This window comes from Solanum tuberosum, unplaced genomic scaffold, assembly GCF_000226075.1.
Source record: "Solanum tuberosum cultivar DM 1-3 516 R44 unplaced genomic scaffold, SolTub_3.0 scf00004, whole genome shotgun sequence".
Lineage (NCBI taxonomy): Eukaryota > Viridiplantae > Streptophyta > Magnoliopsida > Solanales > Solanaceae > Solanum > Solanum tuberosum.
Window position 1 is genome coordinate 3,512,565 of NW_006238930.1, and position 12,407 is coordinate 3,524,971.

Genomic DNA, 12,407 nt, shown 5'->3' on the forward strand with positions numbered 1-12,407 from the left:
ATTTGCTGTTGCGATACTAAACTTTCATAAGGACCTATTACCTCCCTAGACTATTTAATACCGTATTTTTTACCCCCTGAACTATTTAATAGTGTATTTTAAAGGTATATATGTGCCCACGTGGACACACTACTATTTCTAATTTTGCATTATTTTTTATGTCCACATGGGCAAATATATATGTTTAAAATACGGTATAAAATAGTCTAGGGAGGTAATAGGTCCTCATGAAAGTTTAGTACCGCAACAGCAAATCCGACCAAAGTTGGGATATTTTTCAGACCTTTATCCCTAAAATATTCATGTCAAATTGTCTTAATAATTTTTCAATCCTAAAATGACCATTCTAATAAAATATTCATGTCAAAATTGCCTTAATAATTTTTCAATCCCATCACAATCATCCAAATAAAATGTCCATTCAAGCAATGATCATTATCAAGGAAATTCCTAATCTAAATAAACTACAAACATGTCCAGACAAATCATACTATATATTAATAACTCAAGTCAATCATTACTCAATCTTGTAAGCTATATGAAATTTAATCATCAATTAATATAGTATTTCCTTAAGGACCCAATGTCACAACTCCTTGAATGAAAATAAAAAATACAGTCACAGTGAATACATCTCAGCTTGGACTATTTATTAAGCCTAATATGAGTCGTCAATTTTATTTTAGTCTAATAAGTTATATTGATTATTGAGCAGTTTAGCATGTAATTGAACTTAGTATTTGATATATGAGTTTATGTTTAACCGATAGAAACAATTAAAAAACACAGCAAGTGTCCAAAAATTCTAAAAGTTGAATGCAACATTTTAAACCGTAATTTGAAAATTCAAACCAAAAATTGAATTTCGATTTTGACGAAACTATGGTCATAAGAGATGTAATGAAAACTTTCTACTAAATTAAGAATCATGCCTTTATGTCTCAATAGTAGTTGTCAAATAGGGTTATCTATGACCGTTAAAGATGGTCAATTTGAAATGTGAGTCGTGACACATAACATAATTAAACACTATATAAAAATATAACAGTGTTTATGAAATGTAAATTATGATCTATTAATGAATTTAAATTGGTCAAATATCTCCCAAATTAGGAGGACATGTATTATTATCTGTTGCTATATTTAATTTGTATTGTTATTTGGAAGCTATCCTTTTTTATAGTAAGTTTTCTAGGTCACAAAATAAATAACGATGTTATTTATTTATGTATTTGAGTAAAAAGGATATCGTGGCCCATGCTGAAAAGCGAAAAGTAAATGATCCAGGACGCGAGCCAACCACGTTACTTAGAAATAATCTAACGATTATAAATCGGACACGTCATCAATATTCCACACAGATCCCAACTCATTCACGGCAAAGCTTATTAGTCGACGAAACAATAAATACAACCTCAAATATTTTCCACATTCCCCAAACTACCCCTTCCACATCCACCCATTCTCAAACACAAAACCACCCAATGTCGGTTTTTTTTAGATGCCTATTTCCGTCATTCAATACCAATATTTTTCTTTAATATAAAATCCCCCTCTTTTGGCTTTCTCTATAGCAACCTATCCAATCACTCCGTTTTTGGTTTCCCACAAGGTATTCATTCATCAATGGCGACTGGTTTAATCCGACGAGCGATTTCTAGGGTTCAGTCATCAGCACCGGCGGCGAGGCTACTCGTCGCCAGAGCTCACGCTTCCGACTCCCAAGCACAACAGGTAGAATCTAAGCCCAATCTCAAGTCATTTCAAATTTACCGATGGACTCCAGACAACCCAGGGAAACCCGAGCTCAAAGAATACAAAATCGATCTGAAGGAATGCGGACCTATGGTTTTAGATGCCCTAATCAAAATCAAGAATGAAATTGACCCTACACTTACCTTCAGGAGATCCTGTAGAGAAGGGATCTGTGGGTCCTGTGCTATGAATATCGACGGATGTAATGGACTCGCTTGTTTGACCAAGATCTCGTCGGATTCTGAATCGACGATTACGCCGTTGCCACATATGTTTGTGATTAAGGATCTGGTGGTGGATATGACTAATTTCTATAATCAGTATAAGTCTATTGAGCCTTGGCTTAAGAGGAAGACACCTGCACCAACGCCTGGGAAGGAGATACCACAGAGCAAGAGCGATAGGGCTAAGTTGGATGGAATGTACGAGTGTATTCTATGTGCTTGCTGTAGCACATCATGCCCTAGCTACTGGTGGAATCCAGAGTCTTATCTTGGTCCCGCTGCACTCCTCCATGCCAACCGGTAATATTTGTTTGTTATTTTCATGTCAAGCTCTTCCTGTTTTGCATTTACTCTTTATTGATGTGCTGTAGTTTGTTGGTTGTTATATTCTGGTTGCATTTGGATCATATATGAAGTTAAATACACCTATAATTGGTGGATAGCGTTACCCCGAACCTATGCAGCTGTGTTGGTGGGGGAGGTATTAACCTAGCAGGTAGCCGTGGAATTAGTTTAGGTGCCTGCAAACTCCACGTTTATGAAAAAGAAAGATACCTATAGACAGTAAACATTTTAACTTTTCTGGAAGTGCAGCAAATATATGGTACTTATAAATATAACAGGCTGGGCCATAAATCTTATTCGAATAGATTGTATTAGATTAAGAAAGTCGTGTGCCTTTTAGATACGAAATGGATCTCATTTCCGTGAGCTGAAACACTATCTAACTTCTTGTAGAAGTTTGATGAATCATATGCTGAAACATCCATCTTATTTTATGGTAAAACCGTGCAATTTCCATAGTAGTTCTGGTAATCTTATTCTGAGTTATCTTATTATTGGACAACTTTGAAACATTATTTTCTCATCTTACTAATCCCTAATTGGTTCATTAATTTGTGCTTGTTTCTAAGCTATGGCATCTTTAATTTGACTCAAAACTTAAGATATACGTCCAACATCTGATTTTAGACAATACATCTTTCAGCTTTTTGAATGTCGTGTGGTTAATTTTTTTGCTCTGCTGTCCTTCATAAAAAATCTAACTAATGTGCAGAGAAAAGTTAGGTTTTACTCTCCTTTGCATAAACATTATGCACAGCTCTCTCGTTCCTTCTGCTGCCTGCACCACCAATTGACTACTAACTGTCCTTCTTGGACCACTCCGTCCTATTGTGCTGATCCTTTCTCTCTAGAACCATCAGTTTTTTAACTCCCAGACCAGTTGTAGGGGTAGCCCACGTTATGTCCTGTGGGTGCTCAAACACATTGTCTCAACTGATAGTCTGTGTTTTTATAGGAAATTAATTATATTTTGTTAATAGAGGCACAGTGAACACCCAAAGCACATGAGGGGTTGTGTGCACTGGTTTAGAGGGCAGAGGAAAGGTCGCCTCATATATTGTGTCTGGGATCAATCTAAATATTAACCGGAATTTGTTTTTGTGCATCTTCCTTTTAAGTTTTTGTACTTTTTAACTCTATTTTTTTCTCTGAAAGAGTTTTCCTTTTCTTTTTTTTTCCCTTGTCTTTCGCTTATCTATGCTTCTTTTTTCCTTGTTACTGAATTCATACTTCTTTGTTCCTTCTATTTTTTACTTATAAACTTTTTCCCTTTCTTTTTCTGTGTTTTTGCTTATCCATACTTCTTTTTTCCTTATTACTGAATATGAATGGGAGAATCCTACAAATGAAGTACTCTATGCAGTCGGTTTTGTTTGTTCTTTTCAAATATTGAATCATATCCTATGGTCGTTTTTTAAAATTTTAAACCAAATCAAATGAAGTCAAAGAATATGATAATTTTTGCTATACATCAATTCAGTTTGGTTTTCGTTTTGGTTCAATTTTTTTATTTTCTTGAACACTTCTATTTGTAATGATAATATTCATTATGTTTTTTGACTCTTTCCACTAAATCACCTTAAAATTTCAAGTGTGTCGCAACCTACATTTAAAGGCATTGAGTATCATGATACTAAAATCCTAGGGCCGCCACTGATCAGCTTGTAAGGTTCAAAGACAATAGTAGTGTTAGGAATCCTTTGCTATTCTTTCTCAGTGTGGGAATTTCAGGTGAGGATGGAAAAAGTTCAAATTTCGCTCTGGGCGGCTTGTCATTCAAAGAAAAAAATTTGACAGGAAAAGTAGATGAAAGGGGGACCTTTTTCTATTCAGTTCTACAAACCTGGGAATATATTATGTCAAAGGGAGTATTAGAGGAATGTTTTGTTAGCTCTATAGCTTAGGAAGAGCCTACAAATCCTTTTTTTGTGAGCTTAACTGATCTATCCTGGTAAAGCTTGCATCTTCTTGATGCCTTGAAGTGAATCTACTTGCTTCAAAAAAAAAAGTATTAGAGGAATGCTATTACCTGATGCCAAACGCTAGGGATGTTTTCGGTTAAAATCTTGTCCAAACTGCTTTTGGACTTATATGACTAACTTGCTTAGAGATGTAGGGGATTATTTACCTAGGTCAATTGCATGATGAGGGAGTAAGAGTTTTGGATTTCTGAAATTTCAGTACTTGCCTTGATTTTCTAGAGTTTTGGATTGTTTATAAGTTGATCTACCCCATTAACCCTACTATCCATTATTCCCATACTTGCCATATTTAACGGAGGTTTATCTCTTGTTTTTAAATGTAGATGGATCATGGATAGCCGTGATGAATTTACTCAGGAGCGCCTGGATGCAGTTAATGATGAATTCAAGCTTTATCGCTGCCATACTATTCTGAACTGTTCTCGTGCTTGCCCAAAGGGCTTAAATCCTGGGAAGCATATTCAGAACATCAAGAAGCTGGAGATGGCACCTTGAGCCTGCAGTGTAGCGTTCCAGTCTTTTCTGCTAAGATTGATTTTGAAGGACTAGTAGGAGGTTGTGTCTCAAAATAATGTATGCACAGATTGTAATTTACTCTCTGAGATCTTTTTTATACTTGAATTTGAGATGAAAGGTGCATCTCTCTGAAATATAATACAGTATCAATTTCAAGTACATTGCTCCATAATGCATTTAAGGCAGTTTGTGTTTCCTCATAAGTTTTGTTTAGCTAATGTGTGTTATTTCAAGGAGTGATTATTTGTGCTTCCCTTTGTATTTGCTTCTCAGTAACATACAGATCTGTGTGGTGTTGATACTCGAGTTTCTTTGAGTCAATTAGTTTGAGTTACTTGCTACAATTATTTGTGTTCGGAACTTGGTATTTCCCTTAACCTAGTTATGGGGATGAAAAAAGATAGTAGTACATTTTTCAGAATTGCAGTGGACACAGAAAAAGAAAGAAAACCTGGCACTCCCCAAAATTTATATTTCCTCATATGATAAGTATGACCCTTTGATTATACATTAGATTGAAGTTTGAAAACAGTAGATCTACTAATATTAGCACGAGCATTGGATGATCTCCATTAACTCAATTGTTTTTATCTTCACGAGGTTTGCTCAAACTCCTAAAGTAGAATAAGTATTATTTTATACTGCTATATATAACAACCCCCACCACTTACTTAGCTGTAATGAAAACCAATAATCAGAAGAAAAGGAATGAAGTTGTTAGTAGTAGTTAGTTTTCTGGTTATTATGAGTACAATAGTTGGAACAAGCACTCGTCTTCCCTTTCTCATTGACACTAAAACTGTGGAACCGTCTCAATACATCACAGTAACAGGTCACTACTTGAAACAATTCATATTCTTTTTTTTCGGAATTTACCATTAGGTGACTGATGAACTAATGATCTTGCCATTTCATTCCTCTATATCTATATAATAATAGGGTGTAACAACGACTGTGATATAGCCTGTTGCTATTGTGATATCACAAAGCAGCCACCCCTCTGCGTTCAGTGTTGCCGTGAAGAGCGTTGAGCCCCCTCAAGAAGTACAGCCCAAAACGAGAAGAAATCTATTGATCAACAACTTTCTTTTAATTATGTTTTAAAATAGGTTAGACTTAGATTGCATATAAGAGATGTACAAGATTTGCTTTGCTCTCTGCATTTACAACATACATCAATAACTATCAAATGTCACAAAATTAGAACATTTGGTATTCCGTATTCTTTTGTTGGAGAGCATGAAGCACCCAAAGTCGGGCATCAAGAAGATCCCTTACACTATATAAGAAAAAAAATAAGAAGCTATATCCAGGACATGCATGACAATATAATAGGCATTTGGCACTTGCAAATTAAAAATAAAAAGAGGCATTTGGCTAGGGCAGTCCTCCTAAAAGCATAAAGAGAGACACAAGGCTTTCGGAGCAACATCCTGCTTCTCAAGATTGAAGGGTAGTCCAAGTTCAAAGAAGTATATTCGATTTCAGAAAAATATATTCATTATTCCTCATCAGCAGGTTATTCCCAGCAATCATCTCTCGTCCTTGTGAAAGCAATACGCTTAATACAACTTACCCAACATATTAACTTCATCTCGTTGGTGACTTCAACTTAAGGTAAAACTCACTAAAAGATTAACCAAAATTTATACCCTCCTTGTAAGTCCAAGGAACACCACTGCAGAAGCAATCTGAACTCTTAAATCTGCAATATCAACATCATGACCACCTTCAACAAGACCCCAATTGTCAACCTGTAAGAAGCCAGAGAAAGTGAACACTTAAAACTTAGCGCAGACATTGATTATGTAGAGAGATGCTACTAAATGAGAGACAACAGCCCTGGCTGTTCACGTATTAGATAGGATACATGGAAGTACTAGAAAAGATAAACGAAGGAAATTGACTGTGTACAAACCTGCAAATCTTCCTCAAGCCTAATCAACTCAATAGCCTCCTCAATCCCCAATCTACCACGGAAAATTCCAAGTGCAATGACTAATGAATGTGCAGCTGAAGCAATTGCATCAATTGTTGCCAATTCACAATCATCTGTTTTCTTGAGAACGCTTCCGATGACGCTAACAAGACCATCATTTTGCTTGCCACCAAAAAAACTGGTGTGTACAGTGGGTTTGAAGCCGAATTCTGACTCTACCCACTTAAGAAGGGGATCAATTTTCTCTACTTGACGCTCTGTGAAATTTCGCAGAGTCAAATTAGTATTCGAAAAGTACTAATAATATGAAACCTGAATGAAATGCCAAAACAAACAAAAGAGTACTGCAGGCTTGCTGGTAAGCATATATACCAAACCAGTGAATAGCTTTTGCAGACAGAATCTGGAGTCTAAGTGGTTGTTTGGATTGACTTATTTTTAGTGGCTTTTGGCTTTTAAGCTATTTTTTGGTTTTGTAAGTGTTTGGATAACATAAAAAGTGTTTTTAAAGTAATTTTTTAAAAGGGTAGAGGGGCGGGCCCATTATCCACCGAGTTTAGAAGGCTGTGATTGGTCCAAAGGGCGGGTCACAGACGGATTTCTCGGTTATCAAAAAAAAAAAAAAAAAGTAATTTTTTAAAGCTAAAAAGTAAAAAAAAAAGAAAAAAAAAAGGCAAAAGTTTGGGTGTTCCCAACATATGACTTCTGGCTTTTAACTTATAAGTCACTTAAAAAAAAGTCAATCCAAACACCCCCTAACTCTTCTGGCTCTCATGATATTAACAGTACAAAAAGTAATTCTAGGCCGCTTCACAGTTAGCCAAATAGATGGAAATTCTGAGCACAAAGCTTATTCCATTTACAGGAGGACCTAACAATGTTACAAAAGCTTAGCATCACTTGAATATGTAATATGCTCTATTGGATACTAAAGTAGCACGTTTTAAGATCACCCCAGGAAGAATCCAAAAGGAGACTTCACTGGATTTTAAAAATATAATGAGGAGACTAGAATAGAACACTATCATCATGGGTGCTGATATTCATGCTCAAAGAATCTGTTCCCTAGATCCATCAACACTGAAGTACAACATACCTTTAAATAACGTTGACAAGGAAGTGGCCCTCAAATGATGTTTCATTTTATCATTTGTTTTGGGACCAGAGTCACAACATTAATTCCTTCGACCAATAAGAAAACTGTGGTGAAATCCCCCATATTCAACCAAGACCCCCCATCTCTCTCCCCCTTCTCCACTACAAGCCCTTCCAGTGAACCTTCTCATAACTCTGAACTGCAGATCCTATTAGGTCTTCATTTTTCCTACATCATATCAGATCCTATAAAAGTCACAAGGCCACTGGAACCCTATTCAAACCTCCTGCCAAACCATGTCCGATCACTCTTCTCCTCACACTGAACTGTAGTCCTTCTCAGTAAAACTCTCACACTGTTCCTAGCACCATTTTCCCCATCATAATTTATTCTTCGGTTCATGAATTAAACCTTGAAGAGAGTTCAAATTTCTTCCAGGGTTTAGTAGTGTGCTTGGTGGGCAGAATATACTGGTAAATGAATCTTTGGTATATCGGGTAGTTCAGATGTAAAAGGAGCAATGGAATTCCGGAGATAAAAAATCAGGGCTGTATTATTGTTACTGTCTTGTCCTCCAATAGCTCTAATATGGAGTAGCAGAATTGTGCTATCACAAAATGCTCTCAAAAGCTAGTGAGATAATTGCTTTATTTAAGATCGAATCATTCATGGGAAAAAAAAGAAGAGCAGAAATTATTAACCATGTAATCTCAAGATGCATGAGGTCTGAGATGTTGATGAAGATAGGCAGACAGAGAACCTTGTCCAGATACCAGAGTAAAAAGCACAATCAAAAATTCTTACAGAGATTAGCAGAGGCTGATATAAATTTCAGACCCCAATTACTAACCATTTGCTGGAAAAGCAAAACATTCCCTCCTACCAAACTCGAAAGAAACTAGCTAACAACGGTATGGTCTATCCTTGGCAATGACTGACACTAACGGTGGGTGAGATCTAGACATAGAAATAGGACAGCTGACTTGTTCATCATTTATATATTTTCCGTTCTTAAATAAAAAAAAATGAGTACAGCTGGGAAGCAAAAAACTTATGAAAATTATATCAGACCACTACTTTTTGCCACTTAGTAAAAACAAAAGCCTGTTCACCATAAATTGCCCAACAAATGAAGGATCGAAACTAAGTTTGCTCCTAAAGACATATGTTTGAAACCGTTTCATGATGAGAGAAGCAAAATGTTGAGAGCATATAAATAGAATTACACTTTGCAAAATAACATACCAAGAACTCCGCTTGTCAGATCATTATCCCCTGGAGCACGACAGAATACTAAATCTTGAGGGAATTTCTTCATCAAATATTCAATTATCTTATGACGCGTCAGTGGAACTCTTTCTAGTGCAGTACATGAAAGTTTCATTAACGGCATAGTAAAGGGCCTGATCCCATCTACTTCCTACACCAAAATACGTTTCAGGACAAGGGTAGCAAAACACACAATTTAAACATCAAGCAATATGGAAATATCAAGTTCCCTGGATATAGAAAACACACGAATGACAACAATAAACCCAAAAAGAGAAAAAGAAAAGTTCACTAAAATGGGTATCTGAGAAATGAGGAATAGAGCACCTGGTATTCCCATTCAGCAGCAATAGCCTTAGCAAGAGCGAGAGTGGGGCATTTGAGAGGGCGCTTAGAAGGGGTTTTAAGTGTACGGTAATCAAGCATAACACTCCAACCATTTCCATCTTCAGCCTCTCTAGTCGTCACTTTCTGATAAAACCTCTTTCCCACAATTGATCCAGTCATGAAAGACATAGGCATCGTCACAGATTCCGCTTCTTTTGACGAAGAAGCCTTTTTTGGACCCTTTATGAAGATATTATCATCGATTGCTGATTTTCTCTGAGAATTCGAGTCTCCATCGCCCGAATTCTCAGAGAAAGTGAATGAGGAAGATGGGGCATCAGATTCCGGTTGTACAGATTCTGCCAAGTTACTGAAACTACGAGTTTGGAAAGAGGTTAGGGTTCTAAGAAGGGAAAAGTTCGATGCTTTAAGACTTCTTCTAACGATTTCAGCCGCCATAGCTTGGAGAGAAGACGATGCTACTATAGAGTTGCTCGATGCAGCTGAAGACGTTGAATTTGCTACTGCTCAGCACGAGGAGCATTCTGTTTTGGGCTTGGGCCCGATAAATTCTCCAGGAAACAGGCCTCAATAAAACATTTAGGCCCAAATTAATTGTTCAGGATCCATAGATGTAGAGCCCGTTTGGATTGGCTTAAAAGTCGATCAAACCTACTTTTAAGTCACTTCTTGACTTCTAAAAGTGTTTGACAAATATAAAAAATAACTTAAAATAAGTTACAAGGTGTTAGACAAGGTAAAAAAATGACTTATAATAAGTCAGCAACCAAAAGTAGGTCTCCCCTTACTTTTTATTTTTTGACTTAAAAGTCATTTCAATTTGACTTTTTATTTTTGACTTAAAAATTACTTTTTTAAGCCAATGCAAACGGGCACGTAGTCAAGGCGCACTTGGATTAGCTGAATTTAAGTAATTTACCTTAGTCAAAACCATTAATTATTGTAATAATAATAAATTAATAAAAAAAATAGATCTTTATCAAAGTACCAAGAAAAATGATTATAGCCTCTATTATTCAATATATTCCAATTTATGTAACACAATTCAAATTTTGATAACAAATTAAATTTAATCGTAAATTAAGACATGAAATCTTCAAAATTTTTAAAATAAAATTATATACTTAAAAATTACATAATAAGTATTATAAATCAGAATAATTTACAATGAAAAATATTTAAAAATATATGAAAACTTACCGTCAACGAAAGATGACCCATAAAGTGAGATGGAGGGAGCATTTTTATTGTGGACACGTGGCTTACATATGAACAAAATAATAATGGAGATCCTTTCTGCCTTTTCGGTATAATTTGTTTAACTTCAAATCACGCATCATATTTTCTAGCTTACCAATGGAACGTAAGCACTTTGGTATATAGATATCTGCAACTGCTATATTCGCTGTAAGAAAAACAACTTTTAGCAGCCATATATATATTTTACGACATTAGTTAACTATTATTAGATTTAATGTCGTTATATATTTTAACGGCATTTTATAAAGAGTGTTAACATGTACTTGTCACTAGTAATTTCCTCTATATATATATTATGCGATAATTAAGCTATTGTTATTATTAATTGCTACTAAAAAATCATTTTTGATATAGCAATTACGTCATGGTGTATCTGATAATATATCATAGTAGCACATTCGAAAATCACTGAGTTGGGCTCAGACAATCAATTGAATTTGAGCCCATTAAGTCCTTCTTTGGTGCCAAATGCCAATCAACTAGTTACCGCTAACATAGTTATATTTTGAATTAATTACGGCTCACAGCTTAATTTTAACTATAATTATGTCACTTATATATATACAAAATACAATTTTTTTTTTATATATATATATATATATACACACAATTATATAACAGATTTACAAATACAATTAGCCTATCTCCATTCCCTGCCCTCTCTCATCGTTTCTCTCCTTCCTCTCCCAATCTCGCTCGCCAGATATACAAATAAATTTTTATACCAGTTACATATGTACAGTTATCTGACAAGTATACATATACACAATCTCGCTCTCTTCTCTCCTCTCTCTCCTAATCTCGCTCGCCAGATATACAAATACATATGTATATCAGTTACATATACAATTATTTGACATATATACATATACAATTCGACAAATATACATATACACTTCGTTTCTCTCCACTCTCTGCTCTCTCTAGCTCGCCTCTCTCCTCCCTCTAACATGTAGCTACTAATTGTAATCAACAAACTATAGTTATGGAACACAATTAAGTTATTTTGAGTGGCTATTTGCGAAAATTCACCATTTCAAAACCATTAATAATTCTAATAATAATAAAATTAATTTTTTAAAAATAGATCTGTATCCAAGTACCAAGAAAAGTGATTATAGCCTCTAATACTCCATATATCCCAATTTATGTGGCTCAATTCAATTTTTGATGTTCAAATAAATTAAGTTTGATTGTGAATTTGGACATGAAATCTTCAAAAAATTTAAATAAAAATTATATATTTGAAAAATACTACTATAAGTCACAATAATTACAATTCAAAATTTCTAAAAAATATATGAAAAATTACCATCAAAGATAGATTAGTTTATATCTCAAAATCTAGATAGGTAACACATAAAGTGGGATGGAGGGAGCATTTCTATTGTGGGCACGTGGTTTACATATGAACTAATAATGGAGGGATCCTTTCCGCCTTTCGGGTATAATTTGTTTAATTTCTAATTATGTGCATCATATTTTCTAGCTTACCAATTGAACGCAAAGCACTTTGGTATATAGATGATGGGTGAATATGGACGAAATATGGGCCACATTCATTACTTAATGTAAATAAATTAATATTTTATAATGTATTTTCTCATCATAATAACAAGAATTTTTTTGTAATTTATAATATTTTTTGTATAGTTTTTTGAATATCTATTTTT

At 34.9% G+C, this 12,407-nt stretch overlaps 2 protein-coding genes across 2 annotated transcripts; one reads left to right on the top strand and one right to left on the bottom strand.

Annotated features, from left to right (window-relative positions):
* Positions 1–1,442: 1,442 nt before the first annotated feature.
* LOC102589264 (succinate dehydrogenase [ubiquinone] iron-sulfur subunit 2, mitochondrial) lies at positions 1,443–5,075 on the top strand. The gene is made up of 2 exons (XM_006338583.2): positions 1,443–2,279; positions 4,630–5,075. Exons 1-2 carry the CDS (start codon positions 1,627–1,629, stop codon positions 4,799–4,801), a joined length of 825 nt encoding a protein of 274 aa, XP_006338645.1. The 5' UTR covers positions 1,443–1,626; the 3' UTR covers positions 4,802–5,075.
* A 989-nt stretch (positions 5,076–6,064) lies between these two features.
* LOC102589588 (ATP synthase mitochondrial F1 complex assembly factor 2) lies at positions 6,065–10,029 on the bottom strand. The gene is made up of 4 exons (XM_006338584.2): positions 9,454–10,029; positions 9,103–9,277; positions 6,741–7,018; positions 6,065–6,576 (listed from the first exon to the last, which is right to left on the bottom strand). Exons 1-4 carry the CDS (start codon positions 9,910–9,912, stop codon positions 6,469–6,471), a joined length of 1,020 nt encoding a protein of 339 aa, XP_006338646.1. The 5' UTR covers positions 9,913–10,029; the 3' UTR covers positions 6,065–6,468.
* Between the last annotated feature and the right edge of the window lie 2,378 nt (positions 10,030–12,407).